Below are 21,216 nucleotides of genomic sequence, written 5' to 3' on the forward strand. Positions count from 1 at the left end.
ATTTGAAACAGGTGTAAATACACCTGATAGAACAACTGTATATTGTTTAATTTTGCATGATAGAATAGCTAAATATATACCAATTAAAAACATAATAAGTTTAGTTAGATAGGTTATGAGCATTTTTATTTGCTTGTATTATTATATAATATATACTCGTATTATATTTTAGTTTATTATTTATATGATTAGTACTAACCAAGGTATTTGTAGTATCTTAAGAATGTATGTAGGGAAAGTAATAAATAAAACAAAACTAAAAGTAATAAAGTGTTTTATTGAATAGATAATAATGTCAACAGGCTTAAAGTTGCTAAGTATGCAACATTACATACAAATTGATCAAAGCATGATAAAACAGTTTTATGGAATTGCAAAATATTTAACAATGGAAATTCCTTTGAACAAATATTTTGCAAATTGTGGTTAGACAATAAATTTAAGAGATAATAAATATGTGATACATTCTTTTGTAAACCATAAGCAGTTAACAAAGAATAGATTTTGGAATATTTCTACAGACATCGATAAATGTGTGTACATACTTATCCAAAAATTTTCTTTTCTGTAATAGTTTTACAAATATATCAACATCAATATTCTTGATGTAAACAGGCATCTTCACAAAAATTTCACTTGGAACAATAAAGTCTTCCCGGCTCATTAAAGTAAAAAGATTAAGTTTTGTTTGGTGAGTGTCTTCATACAGGATCAGGTTATACAAATGTTTTACGTAAATTTTCTGAAGAGCATCTTGGGCCTCGATTTTGATTTGTAACAAAAGCTCCATCTTGAAAACACTGGTTAGCACTGCAATAACAATAAAATAAAATTGTTTGTGTTGTTAGTTCGTATAGCGCACCTTATTTTGTAGTTAATATCCCTTCCATTATTTGCTTACGTTGGTACATGTAGCGCCAAGGCTTAGTGTCAGTTGTATCAAAATTAACAGTACGTTTATCATCAAATGGACTTAAAACAATTTTTTTCTGTTTTACAGATGAGACCTTGTGATTTTTAGATCTTATTAATTTTTGTACTTTTTAAAAATTGTTTGATCAAATAAACAATTTTTATAATCATTAAAAGTTATAGCTTTTATTGAGGATTTTGTAGATCCTTTTGATTTTTTAACTAAATGCTCTTTTGATTTATTATCATCAACAGTGTAAGCATACATTTTTGATCTTAAACCAACAAGTTCTAGCATAATTTTACCATTGTTTTCATCTTTCATAAGACCGGGTACTTTTTTGTTTCTTTGTATAATATTATAAACATTGTTAACATCATAATCTGAGGTATCAAAAAGGTGAAAATCATTTTTGATATATTGATATACGTCATCAACTTTAAATTCATAAATTAAACTGTCAGTATCGGTGTAAAGTAATTTTGCAGAGGTTTGAAAGGTTTTAATAATATAGTTATAATGAAAATGATATAAAGATTTTTGAAATATCCAAAATACTAAAACCAACATATATAGGTTTATTCAAATAAACTTCTAATTTATTCATTTCAACAACAACAATATTTTCATCAAAAATAATCGAGCTATGAAAATTAGGTTTTGAAATCAATGAGCGCAATCCCCAGCGTCCACCATCCCATTTCGTTACCAATCGAATATCTCTATGTTTTCTAACATTCTCCATACATTTACCATAAATAGCATTAATCATTAATTTATAAAAATCTTTTTCAAAATCATTTTTAGCCTGTTGTCTAAGTTTAGTATTCAAGTCAATATATTGTTTAAGCCAAGGTGATTGTTTAAATTTTAAAACTTTGTGAACCTTAGTCAATTTCATTCCCAGTTCTAAGTACATTTTTAAATTTCTATAATGAATAATATAGTTCCTCTTTGGAAACAATGTTAAGAGCAGTTTTTTAATTTTAGATGTAGAATTTGGTGGCACCATATGTTCAGGTGCCAGTGGTAAATCGCTATGCAGATTATGTAGGTAAATAGGATAATCTAAATCACATTCAATTATGTAACCAACATCCGAAGTATTAGCTGTATTTAATATTTGTTGAATGTTGAAAATTTCTAGAAAGTCAAATTTACCATACGGCAAATATTCTGACATTGCTGCACCATATAAATTATTTACATCAAAATACATTAAGTACTTGCTGTCTAAATTTGGATTAAAATGTTCTTTCATGTATTTGTTATTAGCTTTTGCATATCTGTTTGAACACTGTGATACACCACCTCTTATCCCTTTTTCTATAAATAATATTTGATCAATATCTATCAAACGTTCTAATATTATATTTGTAGTTTTGAGCATCGCATCGAATGTAAGACCAGGAGCGGTGTAATAATGTAAAGGATCTAAATCATATGTTTTTTTACATGTATCACGAAAAGCTTCAAAAACATCAGCAAGTAAAAGCACATCAGTTTTTAAGTACAAGTCAGTATACTCTCCAATTGTTTTAATATGAAAGCAATCCCAGACTTTTTTAGCATGATAATGGTCGCTGTCACTTATGGGTTCTTCATTAAGTTCACTGTAAAACGCTTCTTTACAAGGTAAACTGGTTTCTTCTAAACGTTCAAATGAATCAATGTAATCATATGGAAATACACCTTTTTTGGTTAATAACAAAAATTCTTGTTCCGTATTACAAAATAATTTAGTTATAGATTTTTGATTGTTTTGTAAGTTTGATGGAAGTTTTCCTAAAGCTTGAGACATGAAACGAAACGAAGCAACAAATCGTAAAGAAACGTTTGTGCCTGTAACATATTTAGTAAAAGAAATATATTTTTCTTTATTAATAGGAAGTAACTTGATTGTTCCTTGAAACTGTGTTGATAGTTCTTTAATTATAAAGTGAGCCTCATATCCACTTAAGTTATGAAAAACAACAGGGATGTAATGAGCATCTTTGTAATTTAGGTTACAAGCCTGATGTGCAAATCCACGAAACTTTCCAGTTTGATGATTATGATCTCGTACTTTAATTTGATTTGAGTGAAATGTTTGTTTGCAGATGTGACACTTATCATTTGTTGTTGTTGTTGAAGCTGTTGTTGTCGTCATAGGTAAAATTATTTCAAGCTGTTCATTACAAAATAGTGAAATTTCATGCAATTCTTCAACAAACCATTGTATGCAATCTTTGCCACGATAAATATTAAATTTAGAGAATGAATCGTTGAAAGAGCACTTTAGATAATAAGCTACGCTAAATGCAACATGGTTTTGATATATCACAGAATTAGAATTTGTAAAACAATTATTACTGTCTGATGCAGATGGTTTTTCAAAAATCCTTTCTAAATCTGCATATATAACAAAAGGAACTTTTTCTTTGTAAGAATGATTTTCGAACTGTAAAAATTTTCTTGTTTTAGGTACTTTGACACAACATTGGTTTGACTTTAGACAATAACGTAAATGGTTCTGTAGTAGGATTGTTAGTGGTGAAAGAATTTAAACATCTCTCACAAACAAAACATTTCTTATTATAATTTGATAATTGTTTAGACAACAAACGCGATAAATTTTTAATCCACACAAAATGATAAAGTAGAGACTCTTCAGAAAAAAATGACAAATTTGGTTATGTAGTAATTGGCAACATTAATAAATTAATAACTTTAGTATCATTTTCATAATTTTGTGAACTTAATGAACAAGGCAAAATCTTAGAACCTTCAAAACAATATAAGTTAATTGCAAGATTGTTAAGTTTTTCAAACTTTGTAATTGGAAATTGTATATTTTCATATTTTAACACATCTTTAAAATGAGGATAGGAAGAAATTCTATTAGAGTTTTTTTTTTGCAAGATACAAAGCAGACACAATTGACCACAAAAAACAAAAATTATCATCATTTTCAAAATTAATTACTGCATGCTTATTTTTAATAAAATTTGGTACAGTAACAAATGTTGAAACACCTACTTTTAGTGGATCGTACCTGTTAATGTCTACTATAAGTCCTATAATTTCATGAAGAGCCCATCCAGAATCCTTTTCTGCAAACTCTTCTAATTTATTCATTAATTTATCGGTAACATTTTCTTTGTACCACCGTTTTAAGTTGGTTGAAGAGTCAATTGGAAGATTTTTTGTGCAAAAGCTTTTTATATCAATTTCACCAGTTTGAGGTTTTATAAAATAAGCACGGAAAATTACATTTACTTTTATCATTGACTCTTTCAAGATTTGATTAATTTTAATTGAAAAACTCTTAAAAGCTTTATTGAAAAAAATTAAAGGGTCTTTTATATTTAATGTTGAAATAAAACCAGTACGAATTCTTCCACTAAAAGCTGATTCAATATTTTCCCATTTTACATTAGAATATTTTCGTTTTAATTTAGTAGTTAAAAGTTTTCCAAGTCTTCAAGATTAAATTCTGTTTAAGTTTTTTCAGTTTTAAACGATAATACTAAATTAAAATAAATAATAATAAATATAATAAACTAGATTCTAAAGAATGAAGTGTGTTTGCGCGCCTTTAAATTATGAATTTTTTATTTAGTTTTTAGTTTTTGTATGAGACAAGCGATAAGCACATTCGAGTAGTAGCTATCGGGGTGGCCGCAACACGTCGTGTTTTTGACCTAGTGGTTATTGTTTTTCTTTGAATTACTGTTCTTGCCGGGTCGTCAAAGCTCTAGTATTCCCATTTTCTCTTCCTTCCTTCTCCCTTCCTTTTAGTGACTCTGGGATGCTTTGATGGACTGTTCGGTAAGATTTTTTTCTTTTACATTTTAATTTCGATATAATTTTGCGCGTCAATATTTTGGTCCTTCGTACCGGATAGCCGGATTTTGTTCATTAATTAATTTAGAGCACTGGTATCGCTTCTTTTGGTACGTGTGTTGCAAAAACCCCTCGGTTATCGTCGTACCTTATCGCTTATCGCTGTTTCAAAATTTATCATGGCTAAAACTAAAGAAAATGAATTAAAGTCTCTTTTGGCCAAGCGGGAATCTCTTTTTTTTTTAGAATCCAGCGTTTATATAATGACTCTCAGAACTTAGAAGATGAAGCTGTTCGCAAAAATTTTAAAATCAGATATAACACACTAGAAGAAACGCGCAAATTGTTTAGTGATTGCATGGACTCGATAAATTTATTAAGTTTAGAAATTGACCCGAAATATACGCCTAGTTTTAAAGAGTTGGAAGCGGTAGACAAATTATATTGTTACATAGTAGAAGCTGCGAAAAAGGTTTTTGCGAAATCTGAAAGTCCGTCACAGCCTGCAAAAACTATAACAAAATTGTCCAAAATTGAGTTGGTAGAGTTCTCAGGCGAAATGTCTGACTGGCCCATTTTTTATGAGACGTTTAAAACTTTAATACATGAAAACCCTGATTTAGACAATATCACCAAAATGCATTATTTACTGGGAAAATTGACGGGCAAAACGCTATTAGTTTGCTCTGGAATACAACCAACAGGAACAAATTATCCTATCTTATGGAAAGCTCTCGTAGAAAAATATGATGATAAACGTCTCCTGGCTAGCACTTATTTGTCGCAAATTCTTGAGTTTAAATCTTTACAAAATGAATCGGTAGTCTGTTTGAACGCATTTTTGGAAAAGTTTGATACAGCAGTAAATGCCTTGAAACAATTAGAAATAGATGATCTTTCGGACTTTATCATAGGTTCCATCGCTTTTTCGAAATTAGATGGTCAAACGCGTAGACACTTCGAACTTTTGCAGAAAAATTCTGAAATTCCTTCATATAAGGAAATCGTCGATTTTGTAAAGGCTCAAACAAAAATTCTAGCCTGTACCTCAAAACCCACCGTCATACCAACCAATCGATCGAATTATAGTGCTTCTTCCAGTAAATCCAATAGAACCCATTCACTTGTAGTTAGTAATCGCGTATCGAACAATATTTGTCCAATTTGTAATGACGCTTCGCATTCAGTATCAGTGTGCAAAGCTTTTGAAGTTGGGTCCATTGGAAAGATATCAATTAGTCAAAGATAAATCTTTATGTTTAAATTGCTTAAGTGGGAAACATAAAATAATCGCTTGTAAATCTACTAGCACTTGTAGTTCGTGTAAAAAGAGGCATCATTCTCTACTTCATTTCGAGAAACCACACGTTGCGGAACAGCCGATTAAAAAGGAGTTGGTTCCAATAAGTGACGTCAATGGTACCCCTTGCGAGTCTCATAGTTTTTGTGCCGCCGCAAGTACTCGTTCGCAATCATCCAGTTATAGCAACACTTTGCTTGCAACCGCGGTAGTAGAAGTATTTGCTCCAAATTCAAAAAATAAATTAGTTAGGTTTTTAGTAGATCCCGCTAGTCAATCGCACTTTATCACTACAAGTTGTTGTACCCGTTTAAAATTGCCAGTTAGAAAAATTAACGCTTCTGTTAAGGGCATTGGTGCTATTACGCATCCTATAAAAAGAAAAATTGATATGGTCATTGTTTCTCGCTTTAATTCAGATTTTAGATACAATTTCGAAGCTTTACTTATCGATCAGATTATAGACAATTTACCAGATCGAAATATACCGCAATCGTCTCTAGAATACTTGCTTGATCTTCCGCTAGCTGATGAGAAATTTTTCGAATCGGGAAGAATTGATGGAATAATTAGCGCTAAACTGTTCCCACATATCTTAGGTCCGAACAAAATTAGAGGTCAACTTGGAAGCCCAATAGCTTTAGAAACTACGCTAGGATACATAGTTATGGGGGAAATACCGCATATTGCTGCAAATTATGAAACGCATACGCTTTGTTTATTATCGGAACCATCGCTGGATAAAGTAGTTGAAAAATTTTGGTCAATGGAAGAGGTTCCTACTCCCGCTGTTTTTTTGAATAAAGAGGACGAGAAATGTGAAGAATTTTTTGTTTCCACGGTTAAACGCGAACCGTCTGGAAAATACACAGTCTCGCTTCCCATTAAAGATTATCCTCCCAATTTGACGGCTTCAACCCGGAGCTAGTCAAGGCTATAACAGAACAACTGCCGCAGTATATATTAGAAGTCAACAACAAAATACTCAAGAGAGGTGCAACACCGGAAGAATGGAAAAAAGCAAAACTGGTGCTTATCGAAAAACAGAAGAAAAATACGTATAGACCAATATGTCTACTCAGCGTAGTAAGCAAATTATTTGAGCAGCTCTTGTCGATCAAAATAAAAAAAGAAATGGAACAAAACGAACTAGCGAAGAACCAATTTGGATTTAGAGCAGGAAAATCTACAGTGGATGCAGTCAAACTAATACGAGAAAAGGCACAAGAACTTAACAAAAAAGCTTACAGGCACAGGAAAATAAGTGCTCTAGTAACTATAGATGTACAAAATGCATTCAACACGGCTTCATGGGACATCATAATTAAAGAAGTCAAAGAAAAGAATCTCTCGCCATACATACAGCGGATGATTCTAAACTACCTAAAAAATAGGAAATTGTTAATAGGACAAGCGACGGAACTCGAAATCACAAGGAGAGTGCCGCAGGGGTCCGTGTTAGGACCACTGCTGTAGAACATATATTATGACAAAATACTGAGGAAGTCAATCTACTCGGATACAACGAGGGTAGGATTCGCAGACGATTTAACGCTGGAGGTTATAGCTAAGGAGAAAAAGGAACTAGAAAGGAAAATAAACAAAGAACTAAAAGATATCTCGAATCGAATGGAAGAACGCAATCTAAAAATAGCGCCTCAAAAGACGGAGGCGGTTATGACTAATGGAAGAAGAAAAGTGAAAACGATAGAAATCGAGGTGGAAGGAGTAAAGATTGAATCCAAAGAATGCATCAAATACCTAGGTGTTATGATGGGCAGGAACTTAAATAATAAGGAACATCTATAGTACGCCGCAAAAAAAGCAGAGAAAGCAGTAGGAGAATTAAGAAGGATAACAACTAACATGGGAGTACTATCTGACACAAAAAAAGAATACTATACGCGGTGGTGCAGTCGATTTTACTATATGCGGCACCAATCTGGGCCGAAGACCTAGAAAAGAAAAGTAGTTACAGAGACATAGTACTGAGAGTCGAAAGAAGAATGAACATAAAAATATGTAGTGCCTACCTCACCGTATCGACGGAAGCCCTAGAGGTAATAGAGTAATTCCTATGGACCTAGTTGCCAAGGAAAGACTGCTAATACATAATAAATCCAAAGACAAGGGAGAAGCAAGGAAGTACACTATGGAAAGTTGGCAAGAGAGATAGGATAACAGCAAAAATGGCAGGTGGACCTATAAACTTATATCAAATGTTGTCGAGTGGTATGAAAAGAAACATGTAGAAGCAAACTACTACATGACACAGATACTGGGTGGTCACGGCTGCTTTCAAAGCTACCTACATAGAATAAAGAAAAGTGATTCGGAAGATTGTGTAAACTGCGGCGGCAGGGACGACGTAGAACACACTCTACTAAAATGCCCACAATGGCACAAAATAAGGTACGAACGGAAAAGCTACTAGGGATGAATATTACAATAAATAACCTGATACCAACTATGCTAGAAGATGAAAATAAATGGAAAATGATAAACAAAGCCATACATGAAATAATGCATACAAAATGCGCCGAAGAAAGGGAAAGAGAAAAAGAAAGGAACTTAAAGTAGCCAAGAGCGGGTGAGACATAGGCAGTATATCCGGATGACATACCATATTTGCAGTTCCTGGGTAGTACTGATAGCCACAGGAGGGATTTTAGTGGGTAAGACCGTCCCGAACACCACGACGGAGTCCCACACTCCCCTGCACGTCGAACCTTGCGCAGGGGGTGCATAAAGCATTTCCCCTCCACAAAAAAAAACAAACCCTCATGCACGTCATCGTCACCGACAAAAGTGCTATCGGCCATCTTCTCTCAAACTGCCTTTCTGTTTTCGGCCACATTCATCCCTGCGAGCCCTCCAACCCCCCAAAACCCTCACCCCTTCAATGCGTCAAATGTTTCGCATTTGGCCACTCATTTTCTCAATGCCCCAACAAACCCTTCTGGCCCACATGCCCCTAGAGCCATCGCTCAAAACCATGCCCCACAGCATCACCAAACCCCAAATGCCCAAAATGCCAGGGAAACCACCCAGCCTGGTCCTAGGATTGCCCCAATTACCCCAAACCATCCGAAATCACCCCCAACACTCCAGTCGTCCCTGTCAAAATCATTGACTAAAAAATCGATCCCGAAAACTCAGATGCCGAACCCGACGATCGCGAACCCTTCATTTCTGCCCGCCAATTCGTCCGATTCATCACGAAAACTCTCTTCGACTTCTTCCCGTTCGGGAAACAGAAAGTCCAAACTGTTCTCGAACACTCCACCCGCATCTACCTCAACCACAACCTCAAAATTTCCCACTCATCAAACAAAATTCATTTCATTTCCAGTTAAACTCGTCACTTCCAGTCCCATTTTATTTCATATTGCAAACTCTTCATGGGCTCTCTGAATTTCGTCACCGTTAACATTTCTGGTAAATTCGCCTCCTTGAAACATTTTCTTCAAACCGACCAAATCCACATCGCTGCTATCACCGAGACCAAATCCAAATGACCCATCAATATCACAGGCTATCACTCCTACAACAAACCAAGCCCCACAGCCCGAGCCAAACATGGTGTCATACTTCTCCTTTCATCTTCACTCGCCTCATCCCAACACGATTTGCTCCCTCATCTTAACCATCTTCAAGCGGTCGCAGCCACTAGCCACTTCAACAATATAAATACTCTGTTTATTTGTTATTACAATCCTCCGCAACAAACTGTTAACGCCCAACTTCTGGACTACACTTACACCTTTAGACACGCCGTCATCCTCGGGGACTTGCTCGACACACAGAGTTCGGTGACACTTCCATCAATCAAAACGGCAGAATTCTCATTCGTTCTCTCAACAACCTCCCACTTTATCGTCTTCGCAACCAATTCCCAACACTCGCCAACCACATTGGCACATCGCTTGTAGACCACAGTTCCAAACCAAAAAAAATCCAAACCCAGCCACCACCTTTCAGTCAACAACACCATCTTAAACACCCCCAAGACAAAGCAATTTGTTTTGCTGCAACATTCCAAAACATGCACACCAAATTCCCAACGACCCCCATAACAACCAACATTTTTACAATCAAGTCACTAACAACATTTTCCGTTTCAAACACAACTTTCCTCCACCAGCCGACAATAACAACGACGACAACAAACACGCAGATCCACCCCTCAACAACCAGGACTTGACAACGCCAATCAGCGACGAAGAAGTTTCAACCCTCATCTTCAGACTAAAAAACTCGAGAGCCCCCGGACCAGACCAAATCAAATCCATTCTTCTGAAACACCTTCCTCAGACGGCCATCACATCCATCACCACAATTTTCAATTCAAACAACATTCTTCCTCCCGAACAATTTGATTTCCGTTCACAACGCTCAACTTCCGACCCCACTTCCGAACTTTTCACCGATTCGACCCAATCTCTAGCTGCCTTTCTAGACGTCGAGCGTGCATTTGACCGGGTTTGGCAGGACGGCTTTCATCAAAAATTCCTGAACTTTAACATTAACCTCCAATTCACCAAACTAATTGATTCCTTTCTTACAAACCGTTCCTTGCAAAGTTAAAGTTCAAAACTCTTTTTCTCATCCAGTCCCCCTTCTCTCGGGAGTCCCACAAGGCTCCGTTCTCTACCCAATTCTTTACACTTTTTTTTCAGTTCCGATTTTCCTGTTTCAGATATTCACCGAACGAAAATTGAATTCTTCGCAGACGACACCGCTCTCTGGACATCACAGCAATCAGCCGCATCAGCCTCCCGGGCAATTCAGCCGCTTCTCAACCGCATTTCCACCTGGACCAAAAAATGAAGGGTCAAGATCAGCCCCACAAAATCCACCGACATTCAGCTTCACACGAAATCTCAAATTCGACCCCCACGACGTCATCATCACACTCGACTACACCCCCATCAATCTCTCATCTTCCACAACTTACCTGAGAATCACTTACACACACACACGTGCCCTCTCCACACCGATCTTCAAAACACATCAAAAAGGTCCGAAAACGATCCAATCTTCTCCGCCGCCTCATGGGCAACTTCCAAGGATGCGATTCTCGAACATTCCTCCACACAAACAACACCTTCATTCGTCCAGTCATTGAATACCGTGACCTCATCTACACATCTCTCACTTCCAACATGACACATCGCATAACCACATGCGAACGACAAATTCTCGCCGAATTCACCGCCTCGACCGCTTCCATCTCAGTATCACCGTCTACCAAGACACAAACTTCTCTCTTCACTTTACCCCGACCTCCCTGACAACCTTCAATTCATCGTTGAAAAAACACCCCTTTGCATGCGACAAAACTGACACAACGACAAGACAACCAAATTTCTCAACTCCCTGCGAGCCCCACGCTTTCTTTTCTCTTTTTCTATTCCTTCACTAAACACACAAAACATACAGAAAAAACCATCCCGCGACCGAAAAGGACAAAAGCCTAAAACTGTCGGGTCTTGTAAAAGTGGTAAATATCTTGTATATACTGTAATATTCCGGACCCCTACACCCTGCTAGGCGATGAGTATTTTTATTTTTCTCTTAAAATTAAATTACGTTTCCACAAACTACGGAAAAAGTCAACATTCTTAAAAAATGTGGAGAGTCGCAAAAAAGTTACCAAACATCCGGTCATTTCTTTAGAAATTTAAAACTTAAATTCGATACGCTTTCAATAGAGTGTGGAGCGATCCAGACCAAACGACTCCAAGGCCACACGTGGGTTTTTTCGAAATGCACAAATTTTCCATTGTAAATTTTATTTAGATTGTATATTTAATATCAGAAAGGCAATGAGGGGAAACGTGTTGTAAATTTGATATGTTGGAATTTTAGGCTTAATTAATTTAAGGTAGTTTTGAAAGACCTGGTTCAAATTTGTAATAAATGTAAATCGTTGCAAATTATTGTCGTCAGCGCATCAGCAACGTCTGAGTCAAAAGTCAGTTTAGGTAATTTTAATTAGCTTAATAATAAGTTCATTTTGTTGTAAATTGAACTTGGTTCTTTTGGTTGTTTAAATTATTAACAAAGTCGTGATTTGTCAAAGCTTTAGAGTAGTGGAAGAGTAGTACCGGAGGGGGATTGCGAGAGAGAGAGAAAAAAACGGACTAGTGGATTTTCGATACTCCGATTCGAGAGAGCCGAGAGTTAAGACGTAATTTCGCATTCGCCACAATTTTCCATTTTCCTAGTGAAAGTGTCCAAATCATAAATAACGTAAGTTTAGGATTTACTAATTTCCCTTACGTAATTAGAGAATAATTTAATTCGTGCATCTTAATTAATTAATGCATGTTTTATCATCGTTCTGGTAAACTTCTCCCCCCCCCCTTGAGTTATCATTTGATAATTAAACGTAGGGCAAAAGGGGAAATTTTGGCGTCCACCATTCGGGGGTACAACCCTTTGGAAAATTCACACCAGGCCCCTTTTTCAAGAAATATTACAATACTTAGTTAAGAAAACAATGACATGTACCATTATTTTTGTAAATAAACTTATTTTGACTTGACTGTTCCCCTATCAGTCCAATCCGAGTACAACCTCTGCCCGGAACCCATGTCTCGCGAAAGTGTTTCACACCCTTTGAAGTGTTCACACACAGATGTTTCACACAAAGTAATCGGACTTTTCAGTCCGTCGTCCGTAACAAATTCTCACACAACCACGTGTCACCGCCAATGGGTAATTCCCCGCGGTGATAATTGGCGCCCAAGAACGTAAGGCCTTCAAGGACGTCGGAGACACCATCCACACCCAAGCTCAACCCAAGGGCATGCGGGTAACCACCAGGTCCTGCGATACACCCAGTATGGAGAACCTCCTACAATCCATCCAGCAACTCATCGCAACGCAACTGGCCGCCGTCGAGGTGCAACGAGCCGAGTCCGAGGCTCTCACAAAAAGCACTCGGGCAACGCCGAATCCGATTGAAGAAATTCCACTACCAACATTCGCCGGAGAGGACCACGAAGACACCACGGATTCCTAGAGACATGCACAAGTCATATGGCACAGAACAGCCCTAAAATTCAGTTGCTACGAATCACGGCCCAGCTTCGAGAAAAAGCCAGCGAATGGTGGCAAACTACCGGGCCGCTCATCCCTTCATTCGACGATTTTCGAAAGGCCTTCCTTCTACGACTCCATCAGCCAGAGATTCATACTTTGTGCATCCCTTTATGGGTACCGTCAAGATAAGGAGGACGCAGAAATATTTCTGCGAAAGAAATGGCTGCTAGCCAAGCCACGAGCCGGTGCGACTCACGGCCGGGTTACTGACACCGGAACTCGCGGCCGACAAAGGCATGTATCTCCCTGAAACCATGACAAAATTTATCGAAGCCATGGTCAAATTAGAACAAACGCTTCGCACTCTACTACGTCTCCACAACAAAACGGCAACTTTACCCAAGTGTAAAATGTGTCAACTCGCCATCTCAAAATAAAGATATAATAAATATAAGAACATTACAACGTTTAAAAATTCCTAGCAGCTATTTTTACTGCTTGCCCGTTGGGCTAAGTTGTAATTTCACAAAATTATGATAAATTATTCCAAATAACGGATTTCAGTGAAATGTTTTTCTTGATTTCAAGAGTTGTAGCTGGTGATTGAAGGAAATACTAAGCAACCGAAAATGTAGTCTCGTGCATAGTAAGGCAGCTACCGGCAAGCTAAAGATTTCACCGGTTGCGATGTCGGACGTGTTATGTCCTAAAAATAGACTGTTGAGATATATGATGTAACTATTAAAAAAGAATATGTTGTTTACATTCCAAAGCGTTCGTCGGAAACTCTCTAGCATCATATTGAAAAAAAGTCGTTTTGCCGGGCAGCTAAATTTAAACCAACGAACTGCGATGATATCAGTGTTTATTGTTTTTTCGAGGTATATCCCTGTACATTCACAAAACGGTAAACCACTCAAAAAATTTTGTTGACCTATAAAGTTTTGGATTTGTAGCGTAGCTAGAAGATATCCCCACAAATGACGGAGGGCGTTGTAAAACAAGCTTTTATCTTTTATATCCGGATATATACCATATAACACACTTTACACACGTTTAATTATAAAAATTATTATTAATTAAATAATATCACATGACAAGAAGAAATGTTGAGGCTAAATGCAAAAGCATTTTTATTTATAGTTTATAACTACGGTTAGGTAGGAGGACCCAAATAATGAGAGTCGGTTTATAGAGACTTTTCTAATTTTCTGAGTGTACATGGATGTAGGACACATATCGTAATTTATTAGAGACCCATAAAAAACAGCCTGGCTGTTACCGCTACCTACAATTATCTCTCTCTAACTCCAATTATGTTCTCATACCATTTTTCAATTTGGAACTTCCGTTAAAATTTTATTACTTACACTAAATGCGATTTTTAAAATTTGACCACTTCCTCTTTTTGGCAATTTTTTGGATGCAGAGTAATTTAATAGTTAGTTCAGTATAGATTGTATAACAATAAGTCGGTCGAGTGCTTGTGTTGTGTTAAATTAAGAGCCGAAAAATATAATGCTCAAATATTTTGTCGAACTTTAATAAAGTCTATTGTAGAAGAATCAATTAAAGAAAGCTGCATATCAGATAGGTAGGTAAATGATATTATATGATGACTTATTTAACTTCTTCACTATATCGGGTGTCCGGTCTCAAACTCAAACAAAAGAAAATAATGTTGAATGCAACTTTTAAGTATTTTGCCAATTTCCTTGATAATAAAATAAAACAGTTATATCGAGAGATCAAGATAATTTGTAATCGAGTCATTCTTGGATACGAAAACGTATATTATGATGATATAGACTATTCATAAAGATAATCTGAAAAAAGAAAAACGTCCCAAATGAAATCAAAAAAGAAAAAGATTTATAGTTGGGTAACAATGTCCAATCACCTACACCAAATTTGAAAACCACGAAGATATTCAGCAGTTAGAATCGCCTCTAAAATTAATCTCCAATTTTTTTTTTCTTTGACAAACTATTTGAACTAATTCTTAGTGAAAGTAATAAATATGCTTCAAACACTTCAAACACAAAGACGACAAAAGCATCTCTTTCTAAGGTGTACGTGTTAGACAATAAAACAAGATGGCATCCGGACTCATATCCACTGAACAAGCTTTTATTGCAAGCCTAGATGATGACACTTTCTTTTCAGACATTGACTTCAGCGATATGGAGTATCAAGGGTTTGATCCTTTGATACAATTAGCTGAGCTTAGGAAGAGGGCTAGAGCTAAGGATGTGACTGATGAGGACCATAAAAAAAATACTGCTTGGCTAGCTGCACTTGGATGTGTTAGAGGAACTAGCATCTCAAAAATTAAGGCTAAGTCTCCTGCTGCAGGAGCTGAAAAAATAACTAATCTTGCCAAGATCTACAACCTCATCCAGAAACCTTCAGCTGCAACAGATGCATCTTTGGGTAGAATATCTGTATACTTCGCTAAGCAATTGTCATTCAATGCTCACACAAAGCCTGGCTCAATTTCTACTGCAGTAAGTCCTAGGGATATCTGTGAGAACTTCCCCTATGGACTATACATTTCTTCAGCTGGATCTCTGATCCCAACTAAAACATCTTGGGCTAATCATAACGAGTGCAGGGCAATGATCCAGGCATTCTGCTTTCACCAACACTTATTTGATAGAGTTATCAACACATCTGAAAAGAAGAGGGCTGACAAGAATAAGATTGCTGATTATGTTTCTATTCAGGTGGAAGCTAGATTGTATAGAGATAAGGTAAGAATCGCACACTGGATTGGCTTGAAGGTTTTGTCCCACGCAAAGAAATCCCAGCTTATCACTTTCTACCATGCTAATATTAGAGATGCTATCCAGGAAGCTGCTAGGAAGTGGGAAGATTTAAACTAGGATCGGCTGGTCGGTTTTGTAATTCTTAGTGGGTACATACAGGTACCCCAAAGAATAACTTACTGGAAACGGAAAAAAGATGATCACAACGTTTTGTTTTCAGAGGCGATCTCAAATGATATGATTGAATATATTTTTTCAAACTTCCATCTCGCTGATAACAAAAACATAGACAAAGAAGACAAATTTGCCAAAGTTAGACCTTTATTCAAACATTTAGTTGCTTTAAGACGAAAGTGGCCAGAGGACAACTTTCACTTATTCTTTGACATTTTTTTTACGTCTATTGACCTTATTGTGCTTTTGACGGAAAAAAAAAACTTTTACGCCACTGGTACTGTAAGAGAAAATCGTATACCTCAAAATCCTTAGGTAAAATCAAAAGTGCTCAAGAAAGAAAAAAGGGGAGCTTACGATTTAAAAAAAATTCGGGAGGCAATTCATTCACATAAGGAAAAAAAAGAGTATCTACCATCTAGTTAATTTTATCGTAACACAGGAACGTACGTAAATAAATCAATCACCATACTATTGTTTTCACGTAGATCAACCGCACGTGGTAAATTTATATAACGCAAACATGGGAGGAGTGGACAAATGCGACCAAAATGTTAGCCTGTATCGAATTTCGATACGAGGGAAAAAGTGGTACTGTTCACTGATTATGCACTGCATAGACCTAGCTGTAAACAACGCCTAGCAAAGACACCGCATTCATAGGAGCGACTTTGACCAGTTGAGTTTTAGAAAGCAAATTGCAGTTATTTTGTTAACACAGAACAAAAAGACACTTTCTTATTCAAAAGGACGGCCGAAGGATAAATCTGCGGTATAATCGTCTTGATCATTTGGTGCAAAACCAAGATAAGCAAACCAGATGAAGACTCTGTCACCAGAAGACAACCACAAGATGTGTCAAATGCGATGTGGGAGTCCATGTCAAAGGTTTTATCAATTTTCATAAAAATTAAACAGATTTTATTATGGTACCACATATGCCTGACGTCCTACATATAAGACAGGCGCCATTTTATATTTTTTCTTAATAAAATGTTTCAATATTATAAAAATATGTTTTAATATTAATATATTATAAAGAATATCAAAAAAAAACAAACATTAAACTTTTCAAAAATTTTTAGACATATCTTGGGTTAACAATTTAACTACGATAGCATCAATAACAACAGCTTTTTCATCCTCCACGCTATGCCAAATCCAATCAAATTTGTGTGCCCCACATCTAAAAGAATAACGAAGATTGAAGGAAGAAATTGTCTGATCTGTGAAGTAGCAAATTATTTTAAAGTCAAGTTCCCGCAAAAAAAAAAACAAAACAACAACTGCCCTAGTGCAAGAAAGATTGCAATTTTGCCATTCAAATTTAAATCGTAATTGGGCCGATGTTATCTTTACGGGTGAGAAAACCATTTCAAGTAGCCGTGATGCTCCTAGAATTTTATGGAAAACAAACGGTAATTATTAGTGTTTAATAAATTGATAAGTTATGTGTCTAGGTATGCACCTCAAAACGTAGCAGCAAATTCACGAAGTGGAAGAATTCGTGCCGGATTTTGAGGCTGAATGAACAATGCCGGTCCTGGAGAAACTGTTCAAATTACTCCTCGAAACTTGAAATTACTTCAATATTTGAGGGTTTTGGAGGATGTAATGTTACCATCCTAACAACATTGTATCCACCACATGAAATGAATAATCCCATTGTCTCTGTCCTGGACAAATTTAGTGTCCTCTACACAGAGCCCGAATTGTAGAGGAATGGTTCAACACCATCCGGAATTTGAACTTTTACGTAGCCAGCACACTTCCCAGATTTAAACCCCATTGGAAATTTATGAGGGAGCATGAATAGTATAGCTGTGCCGATTCTAATTCACTTCATCTGCGCATGCGCCATTTCCAGAAATTTGGACCCCCCACTCCTACATACTAGTTCCGGGAATCTGAATTCCGGAAACCCCCACTTCAAACTTTGTAATCCCCTAGGAGTCACATCAAAAATATTGTCTACAGATGACCCATTAACACAGAAGAGGAGTTTCGAGAGAGGATTCAAGAGGCATTTGCGACGCTCACTCCACGAATAATTAGGGAATCCAAAGTAAGCCTAATAAGAAGAGCAGAATTGTGCCTACAAGAGGATGGTGGATATTTTGAGCATCTACTTTAATTATAATTTGGCCGCCCTTTTTCGGTCATTGACTGAAAAATATAATATAATTTAAACATTTTTTTTGTAATATAATTTTTCTTTTAACTTTAATAATAGATATTTATACACTAAGTGAGTTAAATAAATGTTTATTCAAGAGAAGAAAGTTTAGCTCAACAGCGCGTAGCGCGAGTGAGCTAATTCTTTAAGTGAATAAACATTCATTTAACTCACGTAGTTTATACGATATTTTATTCAATTTTGCGAGACTCAGCTTCAATTTACGGATTATTACGAATTTATGCAAAATACGACAACAAAAATCAAGTCTGTGACAGTCGTGGTTGGTACGTTGTTGTGGCAACACCTCCCTAGCAACCATTTTGGTATAAACAATTATTTTAATGTGTCCAAGTCAGAAATATGCGACGATAACGATATTTTTGTTCCGGAAGATGTAATGAACGAAGCAGTAGGCAAAGTAGTACCAGTAAAATCCAAAATATTATGTGAAAAAGAGTATAATTGTTTTTGTAATTGGAGAAATAAAAAGAACGCCCGAGGAGTCGACGAGAAGATAATATTGGCGTATATTTCGGAGCGATCAAAAACTGTAAAATCGTCTTCATTGTGGTCATACCATTCACAGCTGAAGAAAATGTTATTGGTTAAGGAAAATGTTGATATAAACAGGTTTGTGGATGTTTAACTATAGAATTTGTGCTAAATTAATGTTTGTAGATTCCATAAAGTAAAAGCATTTTTGAAGCAGCATTCTGTAGGACACAGGGCAAAGAAGTCGAAGGTTTTTACACGGGAAGAACTTGAAAGGTTTCTGGATACTGCTCCTGACGATAAATTTTTGCTGTTAAAAGTAAGTAATAGATCAGATCTTTTAAATGACGATAATAACACGACGTTCGTCAGCCACACTTCTTGCTGACGCTGGCGTTGACTTGACTGTATTAAAGAGACACGGCGAATGGCGCTCAAATTCAGTTGCGGAGGGATACATCGAGGATTCGCTTGCAAATAAAATTAAAATTTCAAAGAAAATTCTTGGAAAAAATGAAAGTGAAGTATGCGATGGAGCTTCTGGCGTTACAGTGGAAGCAAAAAGAATTGTTGAAGTTGCCACTAAAAGTGGTATCAGTATTACAGAAATTAATGAAAAAGAGAACATAAGAATTACTAATGGAGAATTATCCAATCCATTAATAAATGATGGATGTAAGCTTAATTTTGGTGACTTGCATAATTGTAATTTTTATTTTAATTCTAAATAAATGTTCTAACAAGTTCTACATATATATCTGATTTTTAACAAAGAGTGAATTAATTTTTTTTAAATCACTAGTGAGTTAAAAAAATTCTAATTCACTCTACCGAATAAACAATTGTTTACCTTGGTTGTTATGAAGTTAATAAATACGGTTTAATACGTCAAAATTGAATAAAAATTTTTTTTTATATTTTTTGCAGATCATTATCGATCTCTTAAGACCTGCTCCCGAAAAGACCCCAGCGGGTCAAAAAGAATTTGAAGATTTGTTATTGGGGGTAGGTGAAGATTTTACAATTATCGGCGAGTGGGAGGAAATATTGGCCAATGTTGAGGAACCAAAAATTATAGTGCATCAGGATAAAGTTATTAAACCAGCTCCTGCTCCTGCTCTTGTTCCTGGGCAACCGACTAAGGGCATAGAAGCAGGAAGAAAAAACCTCAACCTCATTAGGGTTGAGGTGGATGAGGAGGAGGAGACGGAAGAAGAACATGACGAAACACAACAACAACCCACTCAACCCGAAATGGAGTTTAGACAATTGGTTGAGGAGGAAGATTTTCGGGTGGAGCTTCGGGGGATTAAAAGAAAGTTGGAAGAGAAAGCCGAGCGACTTAAACGTAACCGAAGTTTCGCCCAAGAAATTCTGAAAAATCTGAATACCGAAGAAGAGGAGGTGATGGCTCGGATGAACCGAGAATTGGCTCAAATTAAAAAGAGGCGTCAAGCCATCACCTCCATCCTCGAGAAATAGGTGGAAGAAGAACGCATCTGCGACACCTTAATAAATAATATTAATTTTTAATTTTCTATTATAGGTAGTTAGTGTTTAGTGGTTATTTTTTTATTTTAGTGTCTATTTTTTTATTTTTTATAGTGTTAATTTTTGCTTTTATTTAGTGTTAATTTATTCTTTTATATTTTTTAAGTTTTATAATAAATAGTGTTTACTAATATATCTACCTTTTATTTTCCCATCAGAGGTTTATTGACTGAAAAGTGATATAGTTGAGAGGTAATCGAAACTCAGATCGTTGCATTCAGAAGAAGCGTTTACAAACAGAGACTTTGTAGACATTTAAAAATAAAAAACCTCTACGTTACGCTTTAGATTCACATTCTGAGTCGATCGGTCGAAGCCAGCGGACGTGTTCCAACAGCCTCCTGAGAAGCGAAAGAAAATTCCAGACATCCGAAGCCATCATCCCTGACTTGGTCGTGTTTTTCAACACGATCACAGTTCATAATAAAACGTGTTTTTTAACACGAACGACATAACAAGTTAAAAAGTTTCACGAGCTTTCACCGACTTCGAAACGTGTTTCGACACGTTAGAGGAAGGGAAAGTTCACTTTTAAAAACAAAATATGGAAATGTCACTCCAGACATCCATCGCCGACCTTGTGGCCGCCGCTGTGAAGGAGGCCTTGGCCCCCATCACGGAGAGGCTGCAACGGATCGAAGAAGCTGTCTTTTCGGAGACAACTTCTCAATCATAGAGGACATCAGGGACCATCACACCAGGCCCCCCATCGGAGGACAGCGCAATGGAGACGGAGCGCTTCAGCCCAGCCAAAACTGGGAAGAAGCGTCCAGCCCCATCCCACAGCCCCCTTGAGATTTCCACCGAAAACAGGTTCTCCAGCCTGTCGGAGGAAGAAATCGAATCCCCGCCTGTTTCGGACGATGAACACATCGCCGAAAAAAAGAAGAGGAGAAGGAAGAAGAAGAGGTCTTCGCCCGCTCCCCGTCAAGGCGCCCCTACGACAACCCCCACGACAGCCCCC

General features: G+C 36.6%; 2 protein-coding genes across 2 annotated transcripts; one reads left to right on the forward strand and one right to left on the reverse strand.

Annotated features, from left to right (window-relative positions):
- Nucleotides 1–257: 257 nt before the first annotated feature.
- On the reverse strand, nt 258–8,860 carry LOC123009108. The gene is made up of 5 exons (XM_044405230.1): nt 8,818–8,860; nt 8,662–8,767; nt 7,915–7,993; nt 863–3,425; nt 258–810 (listed from the first exon to the last, which is right to left on the reverse strand). Exons 1-4 carry the CDS (start codon nt 8,858–8,860, stop codon nt 1,428–1,430), a joined length of 2,226 nt encoding a protein of 741 aa, XP_044261165.1. The 3' UTR covers nt 258–810; nt 863–1,427.
- Nucleotides 8,861–18,185: 9,325 nt separating this feature from the next.
- LOC123008614 lies at nt 18,186–19,135 on the forward strand. The gene is made up of 3 exons (XM_044404503.1): nt 18,186–18,839; nt 18,888–19,020; nt 19,074–19,135. Exons 1-3 carry the CDS (start codon nt 18,448–18,450, stop codon nt 19,104–19,106), a joined length of 558 nt encoding a protein of 185 aa, XP_044260438.1. The 5' UTR covers nt 18,186–18,447; the 3' UTR covers nt 19,107–19,135.
- The last annotated feature ends 2,081 nt before the right edge of the window (nt 19,136–21,216 follow it).

Source organism: Tribolium madens, unplaced genomic scaffold, assembly GCF_015345945.1.
Source record: "Tribolium madens isolate multiple individuals breed KSU strain unplaced genomic scaffold, Tmad_KSU_1.1 Scaffold_71;HRSCAF=194;Tcas5.2_LG6, whole genome shotgun sequence".
In the NCBI taxonomy this organism is placed as follows: domain Eukaryota; kingdom Metazoa; phylum Arthropoda; class Insecta; order Coleoptera; family Tenebrionidae; genus Tribolium; species Tribolium madens.